Source organism: Thamnophis elegans, chromosome 9, assembly GCF_009769535.1.
Source record: "Thamnophis elegans isolate rThaEle1 chromosome 9, rThaEle1.pri, whole genome shotgun sequence".
In the NCBI taxonomy this organism is placed as follows: domain Eukaryota; kingdom Metazoa; phylum Chordata; class Lepidosauria; order Squamata; family Colubridae; genus Thamnophis; species Thamnophis elegans.
Window position 1 is genome coordinate 13,223,731 of NC_045549.1, and position 22,749 is coordinate 13,246,479.

Sequence of the window (22,749 nt, forward strand, 5' to 3'; positions counted from 1 at the left end):
TTTTTTTTCTCCATTTAAGAATTTTGTTTTCTTTAAGCCTGGAATATAAAGAAGATATAAAAGGAATACAAAGAGAGCTGTAATAACAGAGGGAAAGGAAGTAACACTGCCACTTGGAGGCTGGAGGCTTGGAAGGCTTGAAAATATTGTCTTTTCTTTTTTCTCTTCGATCATTTGACTTTGCATTTCAAGGTTCCGCAGCTTGTTTACAGAGAGTGATAGTGAGAAGAGCATGGGTTGTTTATACAGGTGCTCTTTGGGGACTTTATTGGAGCTGGAGTAGAGTGAAAACAAAGCCTTGTCTTGAAAGATTATAAATAAACTTGCTTTAAATTTAATAAAAAGTTTTGAATGCCAGAGTGGCAGTGTTTACAAGTTGGAAGAATGGTGCAACATGAAAAAGAAACCTTAACATTGCAAAAGATTATGTTTGAAATTCAAAAAATATTAGAAGTAACAGAGAAAACTGAGAAGAGATTGGAGAACATAGATCATACAACAGTAAAATTTGATGGAAAAATTGAGAATGTTCTTCAAATGAAGAAAGTGGAGGTCAAAGTTCTAAAAACTGAAGGAAAAAATAGACAAAGAGACAAGAAAACTGTTGATACTGACAGTGAACTGAGCATGGTTGAAAATGGAAAAAGTGAAATATGGAAAGGGGAGATAGATGGACTGGAGCTCTACCCCAGATTTCAAAGTATAGAAGAAGAAAAGAGAGAAGAATTGATGGAACTAAGGAGATAAATTTTGTCAGAAGCACTACCATGTTTCCCCGAAAATATGACCTGTCCTGAAACTAATGCCTTGCCACATTTTTCGCATGGACAAAAATATAAACCCACCCCTGAAAATAAGCCCCCTGGACACCCCCCCCTCCGGCCAGCCAGTGCACCGCTCACCGACCTAGCAGTATCCCGAAGGCGCCAAGGCACGGGAGCCGGGGGGAAGGGGCTCACATTGCTTGCTGCCTTCGGGGTACCGCTAGGTTGGGGAGTATGTTCTGCCTGGCCGGAGGGGGAGAGTTGTCCAGGGGGCTCCCTGCAGGGCCAGGGCGGCGGCGCCATTCTCCAAGCATAATTTCTTCTCCGGCTTCCAAACTCCAAAACTCAGCTGCTGAGTCTTCCAGAAGCAGCTGCTCTAGGAGTGCACTCTATGGTTGTGGGCTGGCTGCTGGAGGACTCTCTGTCCAGAAGACTCTTTGTCCGGCAGCCAGCCCACAACCATAGAGCACACTCCTAGAGCGGCTGCTGCTGGAAGACTTGGCAGCCGAGTTTTGGAGTTTGGAAGCCAGAGAAGAAGTTATGCATGGCGCAGGCGCCTTGGCGCTGCAGGGAGAGTTGGGCCAGAGCATGGTGAGGCTGGGAGACATGCTTGCTGTGGACGGAACAGGCGCTCGCGCAACCCCCTTCTCCAACCGGGCAGAGCTCCATGCACTGACCTAGGGGGTATCCCTAATGTGCCAAGTCACAGGAACTGGGGAGGCAGAACGCCACATGCCTTGATGCCTTAGGGATACCCCCTAGGTCAGTGAATGGTGCTCTGCCTGGCTGGAGAAGGGGTTTGCCGGATGGTTGCTCGTGAGAGTGGTCACCTCATTGCTGCTTCGCCCCTGAGGCTGTGCCCGGCTCTTCGGGAGCCAGTTCGCAAGGGAGCAGCTGCCCGGTAACCCCAAAACAATAAGCCCTCCCCCTATAATAAGCCCAAGGCCATATTTTGTGGGGCAAAAGAAAATAAGACCTTGTCTTATTTTCGGGGAAACACGGTAGTGATAACCAAAGATAAGCTGATCGAAGAAGCAGATGGAGGGTTTCGAGCTTATACAAGATATGCAATAAGCAATAAGTTGCGAAGAGAAGTCCATACAACACTTACTACGGAAATAATAGAATACTAATGCCACAAATGGCAAGAGACATAAGACTGCACTATTACTGGAAAGACACAGGTTGATGTAATGAAAGCTTATAATAAAAAATTAAGTCAAATTTAGTTAAATTTGGAGCATTATGCATAAAATGAAGTGATAATGGATACAGTTAAATAATTGATTGATAATGATAATAATGCATATATATGTATTGGTTTGATAAGAGGAAATTTGATATAAATTGCAAATGGTGACTACGAAAGGAGGTTTAGAAACTCTGTTATTAAATATAACCAGTTTTTATTTAGAACATGTTATAAAGATGTAATGTTACTGGATGATATTGGGAAGAGCTAATGGAATGCCATTATGTGGTTTTGCTTTAAATCCGGAATATTTTATATAAAAGGACGTAAAAACAATTATGGTCAAATGAAGGTTGAGGTATGATGATAGTAATATATATATATATATATATATATATACATACATACATACATACATACATACATACATACATACATACATACATATATATATATATATATACATACATACATATATATGATTTAAAATATATGATTTGATATGAATTGTAGGTGATGACTGTGGAAGGGATGCACCGACGTTTTTGTAACCAATCGACACACTTTCTACAATTTGTAATGGAAGATGGTTGTGTCTTTTTTGTTTGTGTATTTTGTCTGTTTGTGTTTATTCAAAAATAAAAAAAATCTTTATTAAAAAAAAGTAGTCCTTGACTTACCACAGTTCATTTAGTGACAGTTCAAAGTTACAACGGCAATGACAAAAGGGACTTAGGGTCATTTTTCATAGTTACGACCTTTGCAGCATCCCCATGATCATGTGATCAAAATTCAGATACTTGGCGACTGGTTCATACTTATGACCGTTGCTGTGTCCCAAGGTCATGGGATTCCCTTTTGCAACCTTCTGACAAGCAAAGCCAATGGGGAAGCCAGATTCACTTAATAACCAGTTTACTAACTTATCAACTGCAGTGATTCACTTAACAAATGTGGCAAGGAAGGTCATTGGGCAAATCTCACTTAAGAAACAACATCAAATTTGGGCTCAATTGACTTCATAAGTCAAGGACTACCTGTACTGTAAGGGATAAGCCTAATATTGCAAATGGGTTGCTTGTCATTGTTGAGACACAAAACGGCTCTTTAAAAGACTCATTCCAACAGCATTTGAAAAAATATTTCTGGAATAAGAGGACCTCACTAAAAATAGAGTGGAAATAAATGAACAATTGTCTCAGGGAATTACTCTAGGGAAGTTAGATCTTTTAGAATTATTTTTCAGGGAAACAATGAAGTCGTTTCAGCCCCATCAAGCTTTTAACGTTGCGCTCTTATTTTATTTTTTCTCTTCTGCTTAATTTTTCTGCCTGGAAAATTCCTCCATCATGCCATGTCTCATTTTTTATTTTTCTGTGCATTTCCTTAAATGTTTTTAATTTGGGGAGGCAGAAAAGTATCCCTTCTGTTAGCAATTTGCTAACACAATAAAATGGCAAAATGGCAAGGCCAGATAATTAAAATAAATCTAGCCAAGATCTGCAGAATTAAACTGGATTTTACCAAGCGTAAAAGAATATCAGAAAATGTGCGTAAACGATATCATCAGCCCTTCTGATGAGGAGACCATTCCGCATGAAGACAGTAGATTCTCTAAAATTGGCAACCACAAATTATGAGCGAGGTTTCTCAAATGGGAAGGAAATACACACCAATTTCTTAATTTTGAACATCCCTTAGTTTGCTGTTTGATGCCTGCTTCCCTCACTCACCAGTGCAAAAAAGAAAAATTCCAATAATGGTTTGATTTACTCTGTTTTGCCTGTAAGATGGTTTACTTACAGATTGAAGAAATGTGAATCCTTTTAACATTGTATTGTATTCTCATGTATGTAATTTGCTCTCCTTTCAATATTTTTTTTTTGGGGGGGAGCGTACCTATATTCTCAGTGATGTGCCTAAGGAAAAAATGCAAATACATATCTTGGGCTATACAGCATATTTTTTCTCCTGTTGTGTTGTGGAAAAGCTAACCCTAGCTGAGATTCTTTTTCACTGAGGTAGAAAGTTCATAGCCCCTTCCAGATTTTAACATTAAGGCATATGAAATCTAATTTCTAGTCCAGATAAAGGTTTGCCTGTCCAGTTGTCTATAGAGCATGGTGCTCTTCTTCATTTCATTGTCCAAAGGCAATTTCCGTGGTCACATGGTCAGCATGGCTATATGTCAAAGGTGCGGAGAACCGTGTAACCTTCCCACCAAAGTGGAACCTATTAATCTACTCACATTTGCATGCTTTCGAACTACTAGATGGGCAGGAGCTGGAGCAAGTAATAGAAACTCACCCCGTTGTGCAGAACGTGGGTCTCAAACTGAGGCTGTCAGCTCAGTTTGACAAGTTTGGCGTCTTTAACCAATGAGCCATCGATAGGAAATGTAGCACAGAATAATTAAAAAGAGTACCAGATTCTTTCACCTTGTAGTATGTCTACATCTAGATTAAGGAGTAAGTAGCAAACAGTGAGTTTTATAATTGGTTAACAAGAAATTTGTCTCTGTATGTGTGTGAAAAGTCTTCACCCTTAAACCTGGGGATTAAACCAGTTTAAATACAGAAGGATTTACAGCTGATTCTGCCCATGAGGTTGCTACAACAGTCATAATTGTGAAAAACTGTCATAGGTTACTTTTTTTCAGCACTGTTGTAACTTCAAACAGTCACTAAACAAATGATTGTAAGTCAAGGACTACCTGTATGTTTGCTTTCATAATGCCGAAGAATTTTGTTTTGCAGGAAAAAGTTCATTTTTGTCTGAGTTGTGGTTAACCTAATCTCTCTTCCCGTTGCACCAGAGGTGGGATTCAGCCAGTTCGCACCTACTCGCGAGAACCGGTTGTTAACTTTCTAAGCAGTTCGGAGAACCGGTTGTTGGAAGAAATCTCATTTTGGTTTTTTCCCCCCACTTTACAGTCCTATAAAGAACGCAGGAAGGAAACATTCTGGTGTTGTTTCTAGCCTAATCTTTATTACCCTGCTTACAGAAACTGCCTCTCAAGTTAACCCTTGTTACATTGTAACAGCTAAGGTGAAGCGCCCATCGACCTGAGTGATGTTGAGTTGGCCACGCCCACCCAGTCACATGACCACTGATCCCCACCTACCCAGCTGGTCATCAGGGCAGAGAACCAGTTGTTAAATTATTTGAATTCCACCACTGCGTTGCACCCTGATGAGTAGTAACTGGGCAATTTACTCACAGGGCTTTCTGCCAAGTATCTGTCTCCCCATGGCTCTTTCCCTCCAAATTGACATAGCCATTTCAACCCTAGTAACCAGATACAGATTAACAGAGTAGTTTGAGAAACTTAGAAAGAAATAATTTTATCCTTCTTTATTTTTACCCCTACCCCTGTAGCCGGACGATTGTTCAGCTATGCTCCTGCATGTATAATGCATTCCTTTGTCCAGAGTTTCTAATAATATGAAAGGGTTTGCCGTCTATACACTGTGAAGTATTCCATAAACTCTGATTTCTGGGTCAGCAATTCCCATGGCAGATACGACCTCCACTTTTGAGGAGTTGCCTTATTTCTCCTCCATGTATGTTCTTTCTTCCCCGTTACTAAAACTGTGAAGTATATTCTGCAGTTCTGGTGTTTTGAAGTATAGAAATATTGTGAATACATGCATGGAGTTGGGAAGAAGGTATTCCCCCCCCCCCCGGGATATTTTATTTAATCAGTAAAAACAGGAAGGAGGAAGAAGGAGAATCAACATCCGTCTGCCTTCTTTCTTCGCCTTAGATACAATTGCTGGTGTTAAGCCCTGAGGGATAAGAAAATAAATGTATATTTATTTTAATTATTTTTATGCCCTCTGGCCTGCTGGGCATCTCTAAACCACATTTGAAAGTCAAATGAAAAAATATATCTGGTGCTACAAGTCACCAAAGATGGCTATATTGATGTGCTGGAAGCTGTGAGATGTTCTTTAGCATCTGTTCTTTCCTTTCAGTTGGTGGGAAATTGCTCTGAGAAAAGGTGTATTGTTAACGTTCATGAAATGGAAACCTTCAATAAGTACTCATCAGTGTGCCTTAAGCAATGCGTCGTAATTGAATGTTGGATCGCCTAAGGAGTCCCTCCAATTGAACTTCACCACAAAAAAGCAAGTTGCTTATGGTAATGACTATGTTGACATGAATATTGTGGATTCCTGGGTGGAAAAACTCTTCCTAGTGATGAACTAGGAAGAGCCAAGAACGAAGTATGATCGCAATCAACTAGTGTCACAGGAGAAAGGTTGAGGACAATTGGTGGATCACTTAGAGAGAGAAATTGCTGCCCCGTTTGGCATTTCATAGGAATGAATGGATCCCATTTTTGATGTTCTTCATTATTGGACAAGTTGTGCAACGTGAGTCCTTCAAATGCTGCTTGCAGAAACGAATGCTGCAAAAATTGGACTTTGCCGATAATTGCCATCACATCACGAAAATGAAACTAAGGAATTTCTTTACAGCATCAGGACAGCTGATGAAACATGGCCATATAATTATATATAATAATAATCCAGAAACAAAGTCATAGACTGTAGAATATCATCACAAAGCTTCATGTGCAAAAGATTATTGTTATTATGTGCAGGTAATCTATTTTTAGATTCACAGTCTTAAGACCTATGGAAACTTAATAATTCAAAGATCAAAGATTTATTAAGGTAGTGTCTTAAGACTATAAAGCAGTTCCAAGCAGGGTGGAGATTTTTGTAAAATTAGAATGCTCTGTTCTGATAAATTCAATATTTCTAGATATTAAGGAAGTCCTTTAGGTGTCCCTCCAAGGGCTTCAATCATGATTGGTATAAAAATAGATTTCTTTTTTCATAAATGTTCAACTTTGATCTGCAAGTCCATATTATTACATATACACAACGCTGTGAAATCACAGCTGCCAGTTCTTTAGTTGCTATTGGCTTTCATATGCGCTCAAGAACCTAGATGTCACAATATATTAGTATAATATATGTACAGATCCAAGTAATGGGGCCTTTTGTAATTAGCAAATGAAATGTCAATGCATAGATTATCTAAGTGCTGTCCAAGATAATGTTTGCCAATAACCACTGGGACCACCAAGGTTGGTTATGCCGTAATATTTAAAATTTGATTTTCAAATCTTGATCTTTTCTGATCATCTCCAATACTTTTTCTTCTATTCTACTATATCCGCTGGTATTGCCGTATTAATTATCCACACTTTCTTCTTTTCAACCATAGTTAAATCTGGTTTGTTATGAGCCAAGACTTTATGAAACTATATTTGGAAATCCCACAATATTTGAAACTGCTCATTTTCAACTCCTATGTTCCTACCAATTTTTCATTATTGACATATGATCATTGTAGCGATGTTCCGATGAATCATATTAGCAACTATTAACATCATTGTTCCTAGTCAGTTTATGTAATATTCTTGCATGAGCTGAGTATCTGATCTAGTGTTTCATCTGCTGGTTTGCACAATTTGCACAATTTACTATGGTTGGTCGCATTATCAACCCAATGATGGTGATGATGATGATGATGGTGGTGATGAAGACGATTCAAAAAATTCAAAACCCAGGCTTTGGCAGGAATCATTATGGTTATAGTTTTTGGACACAAATAGTGTTATTCATGTAGATCCGGTGAAGCTGGCATCACTGTCTTATTATCAGAATACCAGCTTGCAAAACTCACAGTTTTGAAACAACTATTAAGCAGAGTTGTCACCCAGAAGGTCATTGTGTTGTTGGATCTCATCCCATCTGCCAAAAGGTCCAGACATGGTACCATCCAATTTTTACTTTTACCCAAATTTGGAGGAATAACTTCATCAGTATCTGCTGGTGGAGGGAAGCAAGATTAGGCTTGAAGCGCAGAAGGAAAAGTGACTACCAAGGCAGTGGTCAGATAAGAGAAACTTGAGCCCACGTCAATAAAACAACATGAGAAAGTATCTCAGATAAGCCCTTCCCTAGTTCATAAGAAATTAAAATGAGGGACAGGAGTTTTGCATGATTCTGTTACTATAGCTAATAAAACTAATCTTTATCTAGCAGGCCTGTCAAACTGGCGGCCCATGGGCCAGATACATCATGCGTAGGCCACACCCACCCTGGCAAAAAAATGTCACAATACTTCACGATCCAGCCCATGACGCGATTGAGTTTGACATCCGTGTTATATAGCATTGATTTTCTTAGTCTGATCTAACTTGTTGGCCAGACACTGTCTGACTCAAATGAAGAGGTGGAAATGACTGTTAGGGCCTGATTAAGATTGTTAATTATATCTTCAGTTAAAAGTGTGGAAGTTGTGATAGCTTTAAGAAGCTTACCCATTGTTGGCAGAAGCATGTAATGAATAGTGGTGCTTATGTGGAGAAATAAATACAGGTAACAAAAGAGATTCCCAAAGATTATTTTTCTTTTTTGTTGGTTAAAATATCTCTTTATTTAAATTAAGTTCCGGAGGTGGAGGCACTCCATTTCCTTCAGCACTTGTAAAGATTAAAATCCATTTCACACAACCTAATTTACAAAAAAACATATTAAGCAGTTCAAATATTTTAAGGTGATAAAACATAGAGAATATATAAACCAGTGGCTTTGAGCAATAAAGGAGTACCATCAGAAGTTGTAACATGGTAAGAAGTCACCAAAAGGTATTATTTTCTAGCAAAATTTAGCAAAATTCTGAAATTGAGATTATGGCATAAACTGGCTATAAGTCTCAGGGATTATTGGTACACTGAATGCCATCTCCCAAAACCTTTCATAGCACATTGAAAATACGGCAAGAAGTAACAAAAAGTAAGGTGGCATGGGTGGTTCAGTGTTTAAGACACTTGAGCTGATCAGTTGGAAAGCCGGCAGTCTGAGTATGAGACCCGAGTACCACGCAACAGAGTAAGCTCCTGTTCTTGCCTCAGTTCCTGCCAACTAGCAGTTCCAAAGCAAAGAAATGCGAATAGATAAATAAGTACCACTTCGGTGGAAAGATGATAACTTCCCATATGTTCATGCTGGTCACATGATGATGGAAACATCTCTCAGACAACACGGGTCCCTCGGCTGAGAATTGGAGATGAACACCACCCCCTCGAGTCAGTCACAACGGGGCAAGGCAAATCTACCTTTTAACAAAAATCACACAAACAAGATATTTCCAGCATGGAGAATGTTGGCATATGTTCTGCAGATTGGATGCCATGAGAGTATATATTCCATTCATGCTCAGCACAAAAGAGGGCAGCTTTTCAAGAAACAGTTTGGAGAACTGCATAAAAGTTGTTTATGGTTGAACTTCTCTTTCCGATGTCCTCCTTTGAGAAAACCTATTTCTTTTATGTATAATATATTACTCTTCCTTCTGCCAGTGAGTGACCCACTTGCATTCAGGGATATGATTTACATTGCTATATACACTACATAACCAGCTAAATTATAAATATCAGATTTTTTAAATGTTCTTTCTCAGTAATATATAATCTAGACATCAGCCATGGGCACTAGTATAGTCCTAGGAACTCGTTTTGATGCCCACGAGGATTTCTATCTTCCTGACTATAATTTTTTAAATTAAAATAATGGGAAATTCATATACCAGTCTCTTGCACATTCTTTATGAACTAGTATACTGGACACCTGAGCTCTGCCCTTACCTCATTCTTAATAAATAAAAAATATTAGATGGTTGGTTGTCTATGCAGATTGTCAATCATTCAGGTCATGGTTGTGTGCTGTTCTGCTCATAACAGTGGTTTAGTAGGTTTATTAATATTTCCAAGTTATTCCCTTCACCAAAAACCTAGAACTGTTCCAATGTAAAGGTGAAGGCTCCCTTTGCATATAAGTGCTAGGCGTTCCCGACTCTAGGGGGCGGTGCTCATCTCCGTTTCAAAGCCGAAGAGCCAGTGCTGTCCGAAGGCATCTCTGTGGTCGCACGACTAAACGTAATGCGCACGGAATGCTGTTATGGAAGCTTTTCCAATTATGTCCAGCCAAAAGCAGGCCAATGGTTGTCCGCAGAGCAATGGCCCATGAGTCCACAAGGCACTTGAAAGTTTCCCAAGCAAGAAAAATCCGCCAGGCAAAATTAAATCCACAACAGAAGAGGGTTCACAAGGCAAGAAAAGTCCAGAATTCACAAGGGACGATCCAAATCAAGTATGGTATCAATCCAACAACCAGGAAATACGCAGCTAGGAAATGAACACGTTCCCAGCATCATGTCGCTCTGTCTGCTGTGCTAAATAGTCAGCTTCTGGTGCAGCCCATCAAGAAGGACAAAGCTGCCTTCTGGCAAGCCTCCTCTTTATGTTCTCTTTAATCCCTTCAAATAATGTTCTCATTTTCATTTTTCTTTGTCCTTTCCCACAAAATTCTTTGAACCTCTAATAAGTATCTTTTGTATAGTCAATATAGGAAAGTTATCCAGGCCATTCTTTCGTTTGTTATTTCCATTTTAATTATGAAGAGATCAACTTTTTTCAATTGTATGTCTGGTATAGCATCTTTTTCATTCTTGTAGTCTGTCATTTTTAATTCCACTTTCAAATCGGTCTCAATCTTGTTCAGTAAAACCAGTTCTTATTCCATAACTTATTTTAAACATAGTCTGTCTCTAATGACAGGCATCCTTAAAGTTAATTTCTAAGTCCATTGTCCACAAATAACTTTCATTACAAGCAATATTAAACTCCATTCCGTACTAGTAAGTCAAATTTAAGTGATGCTCTTCTTTAATTGTTATCTTTAATTGCTTCTGGTTCCCTCTAGTGTCCAACCTTCAAAGTCCCATTGTATTTTTTTTTTTAAGAATTCCAAACATCAGCATTTCCTCGGGAGAATTAATTTCGAAATCTTATTTCAAATCCATCTGGACCAGAGGTGGTATTCAGCAGGTTCTGACCAGTTCTGGAGAACCAATAGCAGAAATTTTGAGTAGTTCAAAGAACCGGTAAATACCACCTCTGACTGGCCCCGCCCCCATTTATTGTCTGCCTCCCGAGTCCCAGCTGATAGGGAGAGAATGGGGATTTTGCAGTATCCTTCCCCTGCCACGCCCACCAAGCCATGTGACGCCCACCAAGCCATGCCCACAGAACCAGTAGTAAAAAAATTGGAATCCCACCACTGATCTGGGCCCTTAGTCCATTTGTAACTTTCCAAAATCAACATTCTAATCACCCTTTTGCTGTTTATTTTTTTTTTAAGAATTTGTAAGTCCTTAAACTTGTATTTAAAACTTATTTCATTAAGAATTGACCTTTGGTGTACTAGTTAAAGTACTGTCTTAGAAACCAGGAGACTGTAAGTTCTAGTCCCACATGCAAACTGATTGGATGACTTTCGGCTGGTCACTCACTCTCTCTTTTTATGAATTTGCTCTTTCATTTATGCATAAATCTACACCTAAAGTTATATTCTACTATATTTAAAAACAGTTCTTACTTAATATATAAGAATTTCTCTCTTTTTTAATATCGCTGCATATCTTATACACACACACACAATGGAACTCACCAGTGAGATTGGGGAAGAAACAGTAAATTGGACTCAGCTGAACAAAACAATGAGAAGATCAAAGGTGCTTTTTCAAGAGACAACTGGACTTTCTGGTTTTCTTTGAAGACGTTTCACTTCTCATCCAAGCTCTGACTTGGATGAGAAGTGAAGTGTCTTCAAAGAAAAACCAGAAAGTCCAGTTGCCTCTTGAAAAAGCATCTTTGGGACAACCATGACCTGGATGAATGAGAATCTCCATAGACAATGAGAAGACAAGTATCAAATATCGGAGAATTTTGGAAATCTAGAAACAAGACTAATATTCTGTCTTTGTACTTATATGTGAAGTACAAAGTACAGAGTTTTTCTAACTCATGTTCTTAAATGCTTATGGTTTTTAACTTCATGAAATTATGACTGAATCTTTTGAATTGGGTTGAAGAACCCCAAAGTGCATTAGAAGATAAGATCTCTTTTAAGTTAACCTCAACTCCTGGTGTTTTCAACCACACATCCATCACATTTCCTTGGCAGACATATAGAACTGGTTTGGCATTGCCATATTATGAGATGGTTTTTCCAGCTTCACCGTCTAATCTACCCCTGGGGGGGGGTCTTCTATCCAAGGAGTAAAGCATTTAACCCTTCTTAGCTTCTAAACCAAGTGCTGTCATTTGTTGAGCCTCTTCTTTGGAGTTGGCTTACGGCTGTTTTGCCCATTTTTTGCAAAGAACATTTAGAAAGCAATTGTAGGTAGCCCTTGACCACAGTTGAGCCCAGAATTTCTGCTGCTAAGCAAAATAGTTGTTAAGTGAGTGTTGACCAGTTTTACAACTTTTCTTGCAACAGTTGTTCAGTGAATCGCTGCAGTTGTCAGTACTAACTGTACGTTAGTAGCATGGTTGTTAAGTGAATCTGGCTGCCCTATTGATTTTGCTGGTCAGAAGGTCACAAAAAGTGTTCACAAGACACTGCAACTGTCATAAATAGGAGCCAGTTACCAAGAGTCTGAATTTTGATCATATGAGCATGGGAATGCTGTAGTGGTTGAAAGTGTGAAAAATTGTCATAAGTCATCTTTTTTCCAGTGCTGTTGTAACTTCAGTTACTAAATGAATGATTGTAAGATGAAGACTACCTGTTTACCGTATTTTTCGGAGTATAAGATGCAGTGGAGTGTAAGACGCATCAAGATTTTGAAGAGGCAAATTAAAAAAACACTCCCAAAAATGGCCCATTTTTCACGAAAATGAGCCCTTTTTTCCTAAAGGCATGAATAGCCTTTAAGAGGCTTGTAGAGTGCTCCGGGGGGGGGGGGAGTGAGGCAAAACTGCGCAAAAGAGGCCCGTTTTTTTGTGAAAACGGACCCGTTTTTTGTCAAAAAAATTGCATGCATAGCCTTTAGGAGGCTTATAGAGTGCTCCTGGGGGCTGGGTGGCAAAATTGAGTGAAAAATGGCCCATTTTTCGCTCATTTCTGCCCTCCCCAGCCCCTAGGAGCACTCTGAAAGCCTCCTACAGGCTCTGCATGGCCATTTTGGTGAAGGGGGCGGGGTTTTGGGAGGCCAAAAATGCTGTATTCAGTGTATAAGACGCACCCAGATTTTCACTCTCTTTTTTGAAGGAAAAAGGTGTGTCTTGTACTCTGAAAAATACAGTATATGCAGTTTTAACTCAACTGTAGCTTTTTTCCATTTATATTGTGGGTGAAAATATGGTGTGTGCTACTATCTCCTTGATGCCTTCTTCCCAAGTCAGTAAATGCTACTATAGGCTTTTCATGTCTCTATGCTAACTATAGAACACTAGTAGTATAAGAACTCTGGAATGTTTTTCTCTTGGTGCCAGTATGATAGGCATCAGAGAGAAGGGTGATTAGAGTTCTTCGTGAGACATTTCTTTGGTGAACCCTTGGGCTATTTGCAGATACCACGATGCCTTTAAAATCTTCTTACGAAATTGTCACTAATGAGGATGAAAATTTCAGATATGTCTGCAGGATTACTCTCCCAAGCTAGTTGCAACTTGCAAGAATGAGCTGTTCCGTCTAAGATAATTTTATACGTGCCGTGTTGAAAGGACGCGTTGGTAGCTCGGGTTCCCTTGCAGAAAGGGAGAGCCGATGCCACAATCTTAATTCCGTCTGGCATTATTATAACCCGAGTTGTTTTAAAAGGCATGTGGATTCTTGACGCAAAGCTGCCTTTTGCCCCAAAACCTCAGTCGGATTTCTAGGATCTCTGTCAATTGATAAGGGCAACCTTTTCCAGGATCTGTCCTTCAGAAAAATCTCAGTTCTTAATTAACCAGAAAAAAAGGGGAAAAGTCTTTTGAATGGGGCCGAAAGAGCTGTGTGATCTTAAGTCTGTGTAAGTGTTTCGACAGGTTAAATGGGAAGGAAAGTCCATTCTTAGTTGTTCTGTTAAGAACCATTTATAAGAATCTGTAATTTAACGTTGTCAGGTAGAAGTGAGTCAAGGCCAGGAACTTAATCTTCCTTGGAGGCATACAGCATTTTTTTTTCCTAGGAAGCTGATTCATCATAGGTCATCTGTGGGATACACAGAGACCATTCAGGGAAATATCTGATCAGGAACAGCAATCGGTTTTTGACTGGGAGTCACATTCCAAATTCTGAGGTCATGCCAATTATCCAAAATGGCTGCCATAGGTGGGACTTTACAAAAAAGTTATCAACAAAGCAACTATACTCTATTTCTCTTTAATTTCTCCGTAAAAATAGGACAAGCTGAATACATTGACATATAGTAGAAATACACCAAGGGGAGGAGGAGTGGGATAGAAGGAAGAGGGGTAGAGAGGGCGGGAGAGAGGATGGGAGGGAGGGTGAGAAGGAAGGGAGGGAGTGGACTGGGGGAGAGGAGTGGTAGAAGGGGAGGGGAAGTAGGGTAGAGGGGAATGATGGATGGAAGATAGTAAGTTGGAGGGGGGGCGGAAGAAAGAGGTGTATGGAGAGCGGAAGAGGTATATTGGGTTTCTATTTGAGTTTGAGTTTGAGTTTTATTTTATTTATATTTCTGGGGGTATTGCTGACAAGAGGAACTGCTGTGATTATTGTTTAATGTTGTATGGCCCCGGTTATGCACAGTATATATGTGACTGTATGAAAATGAAAATGGAAAATGGAAAAAATAAAAACATTTTAACGGGGAATCACTTCAAAAAAAAATATCAAAGCAACTATTGACTAGAACAGTGTTTCTCAACCTTGGCAACTTGAAGATGTCTGGACTTCAAGTCCCAGAATTCCCCAGCCAGCGAATGCTGGCTGGGAAATTCTGGGAGTTGAAGTCCAGACATCTTCAAGTTGCCAAGGTTGAGAAACACTGGACTAGAAGAGAGACAGCTCTCCCAATTTGTCAGCATCCCCTGTTGCTTATCCAGATGCTTTCTACCATCCTTATTTTTCCTGAGCAAGTAGGGTTTTTTAAAAAAATCCTCTGGTTTACAGTTAACTACCTTTTGAAGAATGGACGCAGTGGTTCAATGGCTAAGATGCTGAGCTTGTCAATCAGAAAGGTCGGCAGTTCGGCGATTCGAATCCCTAGCACCGTATAACAGAGTGAGCTCCCATTACTTGTCCCAGCTTCTGCCAACCTAGCAGTTCGAAAGCATGTAAGGATGCAAATACAAAAATAGGAACCACCTTTGGTGGGAAGGTAACAGTGTTCCGTGTGCCTTCGGCGTTTAGTCATACCGGCCACATGACCACGGAGATGTCTTTGGACAGTGCTGGCTCTTCGGATTGAAACTGGAATGAGCACCGCCCCCTAGAGTCAGGAATGACTAGCACATATGTGCGAGGGGAACCTTTACCTATCTTTTGAAGAGTATTGTATTTGGGACGCTTATAAATATATAAGAAAATAACAGTTATTCTGGGCTTAGCAACCATTCGAAACTCCAACAGACCTACTTGGAGGGTGCTTAAAAACCTGGATTCAAAGTTCTGATGGTCAGGGCCTTCCCCATGGTCACTCAGTTTGGACACGCAGAATGGGGCTGTGTTTGTAGCCGTTTGCAGCATCCCACAGTCACATGACCATGTTTTAAAATGGTTTTTGATGAAAACTGGCATTTGGCAAAAATATTCGGCCATAGGAAATCTTTGGTTTGCTTAACAATCATGGATTCAGTTAATAACCAACACAGACAAAAATGTTCATGTGAGAAAGCTGCTTCATGACCGCCATGAGTTTACGTCATGATGGGTAGACTCCGTTATGGGTGTAACCCAAGGACTCTCTGTAATTTATTTAAAATAGAGATGGAATAAAGAGTATGATGGACACTATATTTTTTAGATACAGTGGCAGCATGTTGTCAGTTCCAACTCTGTTTTTCAGATCTAAGTGTCTTCCCATTGACCGTCCTAACCAGACACATAAATATTTATTTATTAATTTTATTTGCCACCCATCTCCTACCTAGAGGCAACTTATACAACACGTCTGATGAAATAAGAAACGGCTCATAAAAATTTGCCTTTCAATCATGTTAGTTAGTCTGAAATGTTGCTAACCAGACTCCTGTTTTTTTGCTACCCTAAAGCTTTCTTCTCACAATGACATTAGTTTGAGTAAATCCATGAAATATATAATGACAGTACCAAAGAACACTGGGCCTTCTAATTTAAATTTCAGTATTTTACAAAAAAAAAAATGTTTCTTGTTAAACAGTATTATGATTTTGAATTGTCAATGACATACAATCGGTGAGAAACGAAGTGAAATCCTTATTTTTGTTGTCTTGTCCAGAAATCCTCACATCTAGAGAGGTGAACAGATGGGAGAAAGCTAGCTTAGAATATTTTAAATGCTTGTGGCATATTAAACAAAGCTTTGTTACATGGGTGAATCAAGCTTCTTTGGTTCAAAACTCAGTTATGAGCAGAATCAAGAATTAAATATTACTAAACAAGCAAGACATCCTTGTCATAATTATTTATTGACCAGGGGGGGAAAAAGCAGTTATTAACGGTAGTAAAGAAATGGTAATAACTCTTCAGGTCATCCATTTATTTGAAAAAGAGCTACTGGTGATTATGAGTCTGAGAAATTCTGCTCATCACTTTTATTAATTATCATTTTTATCATTGATTCTATTCCATATCATTTAAAAAATGAAGGTTGTAAGGAGCAGATAATGCATCTAAAAGAACAAGTTGTATGGAGAAGACTAGTTAGATGGCCTATTTTTACACTGAAATCAAAGAATCCATCTCTTAATATAAAGTACATGAATCCAGAATTGTAATTATTTAAGGACCATTCTTGTAAACAGAGATTACAGTACAATACAAATCTTTATTACACTCACAGCTGTGCGTAAGAGGGATATACTACAAACAATTAATTTGAAGAGTATTTCACTTGTTAGTCAAGTAATTTTTATTACGATAGCTTTAGTTAGTTAACTTTGTTTTTATTTTTAATATTTTTATCCCATTTTATAGATTTTGTACGTGGTTTTTATAATGTTTTTATTCAGTTTTATATATTTTTTAAACATGTTTTTTAACTTTGTGCACTAGCTTTTAAAATTATTAATTGTCTTAATAGATCTCTTAATGCTGGTTGATGATGGTAATAAAGATTTGTATTACAGGGATTAAGCATTCTTCTCATCTTTATCTATCAGGCCTGAGCAAGGAAAATTGCTGAATCCATCCTCTGAAGAAGGGTGTGTTCCAAATTCTCTCTTTTTTTTCCCTCTTAAAAAAGTTTGATTGCCATTTGTGCAATGGGAGATTGGTTTGGTTTCACACGATACATCAGAGAAACAAGTTCAGCTGGTTGAATCTGGGAAGGGAAGAAAAAGAGGTGTGGCTTGTGGAGGAGAAAAAAAATATCCATTGTGAAATCAGTTTGGTGTGAAAGATTGAATGGTGTGAATCAGTTTGGTGTGAAAGCAGAAAACATGGTGAATTTTGACAGGCAAAAGTTGAGCCATTAATTGGAGTGACCTCACTAATAACATTTAAGCCTTTCGGGGAGAGAATAGGGCATTCAAAGTCTGTTTACATAATACTCAATTTAAGATTAAGGAAACTAGCTAATCTACTATATAAGAATAAGTCAACATACTCATCCAAACGCATGAGGTCTGCAGTCCTCTTTGATTGATTTTTTTTAATTCCAGTGGACTCTAGATTCAATCTAGGTGTCAAACTCAATTTCGTTGAAGGCCGCATCATGGTTGTGTTTGGCCTGAGAAGGTCGGGGGTGGGCGTGGCCATATTAGTGTCACTCATCTCTGGGGTACCTGTGGTGGCCAAGTGTTAAGAAAGGACTTCCCTGAGACCCTCCCTCACTCTCATTATAATATTCCTTCCTTCCTTCCTTCCTTCCTTCCTTCCTTCCTTCCTTCCTTCCTTCCTTCCTTCCCTCCCTCTTCTTTCTCCTTTCTTTTTCCTCCCCCTTTCATTATTTTCCTTCCTTCCTCTCTTCCCATCTTCTTTTTCTTTGTCCTTCCTCTTTCCTTTTCTCCTTTCCTGTCCCTTCTTGTATGCTCAAATGCAAAAGGGGAAACGTTTCTTATTTTGTTTTTAGTTTGTTTTGAAAGCCCTCTACCAGCAAAAACAGAGCCTGGGGGCCACACGTGCCCCCAGTACCCTATTTTTGGCCATTATGGCCTCCTGTAACCCTCTACCAGCAAAAACAGGGTCAGGGGGCCATGTGCGACCACCTTGTTTTTGGCTGCAACGGCCTTCTGCAGCCTTCTGCCAGCAAAAATGCAGCTTGGGGGGACGGGACATGGGGAGCCACCGCAGGCCAGTCCTTTGCTGCTTCCAAACAGGCCCCTTGGGCCAGACCTAAGTACCTCATGGGTTGGATCCGGCCTATGGGCCTTGAGTTTCACACCCCTAATTTAAACTTTGGCTACAAGAGAAAGCGAGAGAAAGGTAGAATTGTGAGAAGGAATTCTAACTTCTAATCTGGCACAGTCAGGAGGCAACAGATCAGGGATCTTAGTGTGAGCATGATGTTTGACCAACGATGAATGGATTTCTTTCGTTACTCCCATGGTAGGTCAGGTCTAGATTAGGGACCAGTGTATGAGTTCAATTTTGAACCCTCCACTCATTACAAAACCAGCAATCCAGTGGCTTTTGGTATAACTAAGGGAAAGATAACAAGGTGGTCATAGCCAGTTTTAAATTTTAGATTGGAGAACATCTTTCAAAATTGAAAGACCAATGGCACAATGAGATTTTTCTTTCTTTTTGGGTTGCTTTCAAGAGCAGAACTCAGTGGACAGCATAAATATGAGTGACTATTGGCTCGCTTTTAGTTCCTTATAGTCCCTCTCAGAGGTGGTATTCGACCGGTTCGCCTGAACCGGTAGTGGAAATTGTGTGCCCACCCACCTCGGTTCTATGTCGTCCTATTTAGGCACATTTTCAAGCCGTGCACGCTCAAATTTGCAAACAGGTAAGCAAAGTACCTCATTTTTCAGAGTATAAGACGTACCAAGATTTTGAAGAGGTAAATTTTTTTAAAAAAGTTTTTGCACTCTGCAGGCCTCCCAAACCCTCTGCACGCCTCATTTTTTATTAAAAATGGGGCATGCAGAAAGTTTGAGAGGCCTGCAAAGTGCTCCTGAGGGCTACCCACCCCAAAAATAAGCAAAAAAACAATTTATTTTTAGCTTGTTTTTGCCTTCCCCAGCCCCCAGCACTTTGCTGGCCACCCAAAGCCTATGTATATCCATTTTTGCAAAGGGGTTGGGGTTTCGGGAGGCCAAAAATACTGTATTCAGTGTATAAGACAAACCCAGATTTTAACCCTCTTTTTTGGGGGGAGGGTGCATCTTATACTCTGAAAAATATGGTAAGTGAATACCGCTCCTGGTCCCCCTTCTTTGTACTCTTTCTAAAGCCATATAAGAGCCGAGGTGGCGCAGTGGTTAGGGTGCAGTACTGCAGGCCACTTCAGCTGACTGTTATCTGCAGTTCAGCGGTTCTAATCTCATCGGCTCAAGGTTGACTCAGCCTTCCATCCTTACGAGGTGGGTGAAATGAGGACCCAGACTGTGGGGGCGATATGCTGACTCTGTAAACCGCTTAGAGCGGGCTGAAAGCCCTATGAAGCGGTATATAAGTCTAACTGCTATTGCTATATATTTCATATTTTTGGGAACTAAACTAAACTACATTTGCTATGAATTGTGTAAAAACAATAAATGTCCTCTTTGGAAATAAGTAACCATGAATGCTTTTTAGCCCGGGTAAAACCCATGTGATCATAATATATTTTTTGAGCAACAAATCCAGTTACTGGCATCGTCGGTTCTTCTGGAATTCCACAAGATTTGGAAGTCCCCACGACGATCATCCTGCTTTAATCATTTCCTCATGTGCCACATGTCCTACTCTAAACTACTTATCCAGCAATAATTAGCTTTGGGAAGGAATTCCTGCTGACACCAGCAAAATCTTTCTTCCTCTGGCTAATAACAGTTTGGGTAGCATACGCATTTCTGAAAGGATTACAGTGGATGGGGAAAGAAGTAAACGAACCCAACATACCTTGGTCATAATCTTGTTCCTTTCCTTTCCACCGCATCCTTTTAAAAAGTGCATCCTTTTAAAAAGTGCACGTGAAACGTTCACATACAATTAATATTGCATACAGTTTGGACCCGCTGACATTTTTCTATGAATCATTTCATTACCTTTCTTACAGTAGGGCATTCAGCCTTTTTTTCCTGGATTTTTCTCTTTGGTTTGACTTCCCCTGATTCACTTGCTTTTCAGGTCCCTTATAATAATTCCACGGGCTAACCAAATGTCAGCTAATTTCTGGAATCCCGAAACCATGTTATGAAATTACAGCATCACAGTGCCTGTCTTTTGTTTAAATATCCTGGAAGGAGCGGGGAAATTCATGTATCTATGGGGCATAAATTCATGTAGGGGGAATAGAATACAATTTCATGACCTATTTGTAGATTTGACAATGATGAGCTTGTGCTTTGGAGATCAGAAATGGCATGACTGCAATATTCTGAGGAACATTATAAAGATAACACTCTCTTCTCATTGCGCAGTCTGATTGATTTAGGAGCGTAAGAATGGGATCATACTATCCTCCTCCTCCTCTCCATCATCATAATTTTCAAGTCACTTTTGCCCTTCAGTTTTCCAGTGTTTTCCTTGTTTTTCTCCAATAGCATCTGTAATAGCTGAGATTGTATTCTACTATCTGTAAGGTAAAGGAAAAGGTTCCCCTCACACATATGTGCTAGTCATTCCCAACTCTAGGGGGTGGTGCTCATCTCCGTTTCAAAGCCGAAGAGCCAGCGCTGTCCAAAGACGTCTCTGTGGTCATGTGGCCAGCGTGACTAAACGTCGGAAGGTGCACAGAACGCTGTTACCTTCCCACCAAAGGTGGTCCCTATTTTTCTACTTGCATTTTTACATGCTTTTGAACTGCTAGGTCGGCAGATGCTGGGACAAGTAACGGGAGCTCACCCTGTTATGCGGGCGCTAGGGATTCGAACCGCTGAATTGTCACCTTCTGATCAACAAGCTCAGCGTCTTAGCTACTGAGCCACCGGATCCCATTCATTCATTCATTCATTTAGGTACCTACTATTTGTATGCATTGCTTTTCTTGAATTCACTATCAGAGCAAATAAAACATTGTCAAAGTAAATTTATGGATTAAAAGGAAAGGTTCTTAAGTGGCACTGTCAACTTGATGTTTTATCTCCCAGACATCTGTACCACTACATAGTTCTTTCTGCAGGTCTACATCTGTGACACACAATTCTTGGCAGTTCATATTGATGGGATTACAACCAAGTATGAAACTGCTTCAGGCATTTTTAAGTGAGCTTGAATTTTTAAACAGAAGCTTTTACTTGTATTTTGTTACATGAGCTTAACCTTTTATGTTGAGAAATACCAGAATAGTAGGACCAGCCCCAGATTCAGACAGATTAGATAGAAGCCTCTCACTCCCACACTTGTGCAAAAAAACCAGAAAGGTACCTTCAAGTTGTATCAGTTTTTACAAAAGCCACTGTGATAACATTTTCACTGTTATGTGTCATTTTTTGAATATTCGAATCCTCTCAGTATTTGATGGTTACAGGCAGGTGTGAAATCCAGCAGGTTCTGACAGGTTCTGGAGAACCGGTAGTGGAAATTTTGAGTATTTTGGAGAACCGGTAGCAGAAATTTTGAGTAGTTTCTTCAACATATAACTACAAAAATACATTTACAAGAATGTACATAATGCTTGATGATAGAAAATGATGTACAGGTGATCTTCAGGTATGACCACTCATTCAGTGACCTTTCAAACTTATGATAGTAAGTTGCAACAACGTGCCCACGGTATCATGAGTGTGACCCATATCCTACTACTGGTTTCAAATATACATAACACATGGAGTGAATATTGAAATTAGCAGCTTACTCAAGGTCAAGGAGGTAACATCAGACAAGGAATGTAAACCAAACAGAGTCTCTGAAAAATGAAGCTTGCCTGAATGGCTTTGCTTTTAACATGCAGAAGAATAGTCACAATCCAGTCCAAATGTCAAGAGCCACATCAGGGTTGTTGGCCAGTGCAGAGATCAGAATTTCACAAGCAGAAGCCTCACAAACGTCACATAAGACCCAGAGATCAGATGGTTGATTCCAAGGAAGAATCATGGATCAGGTCTACCTCTTAAATCAGGCTGCACATTTGTGATAATTGTAATATTATAGTTTTTGAACTTACGTGAGAGCTTTGATGGGAGAAAGACCAAAATATATATGTAATGATTTGTTATAAATTTAACGTGGAAGCAAGGCAAGTTGGAGTTATAGTTGTGTCCATCATAATGACTGTTGCCTTAGAATAAAATTTGTCCCACATTTAGTACAAATACTAAATGAAAAGAAAGTACTGAAGCCTTCTTGAACAAGGGTTGTCTTGTTTTGCTTTCTCAGATAAAATGCATGTGTCATTAGCTGAAGCCCTGGAAGTTCGGGGTGGACCACTACAGGAAGAAGAAATATGGGCTGTGCTGAATCAAAGTGCTGAAAGCCTTCAAGAGTTACTCCGAAAAGGTAAGGCCTAGATTTTAGCTTCAAGGTGTGTGTGTTCGAGTAAAACCACATAGGGTGGAAAATAATACAAGGCTTCCCCAAAAAACACGAGGCAGAGTCCTGGTCCCGATAAAACCCCTTTTATTAAACGAATGTGAATTCCTCCCATTCACATTCAGTAAGGCCTGGCAAACAGTCTTTCAAAGGAATA

The 22,749-nt window shown here is 39.6% G+C and overlaps 1 protein-coding gene across 1 annotated transcript in view; it reads left to right on the forward strand.

The window, feature by feature from the left end:
- PTPN13 (protein tyrosine phosphatase non-receptor type 13) overlaps window positions 1-22,749 on the forward strand; it is a 178,612-nt gene that overhangs the window by 24,976 nt on the left and 130,887 nt on the right. Inside the window, exon 2 of the mRNA XM_032224703.1 lies at window positions 22,440-22,559. Coding sequence (XP_032080594.1) covers window positions 22,445-22,559 — 115 coding nt within the window. The 5' untranslated portion in view covers window positions 22,440-22,444. The remainder of the gene's footprint in view (window positions 1-22,439; window positions 22,560-22,749) is intronic.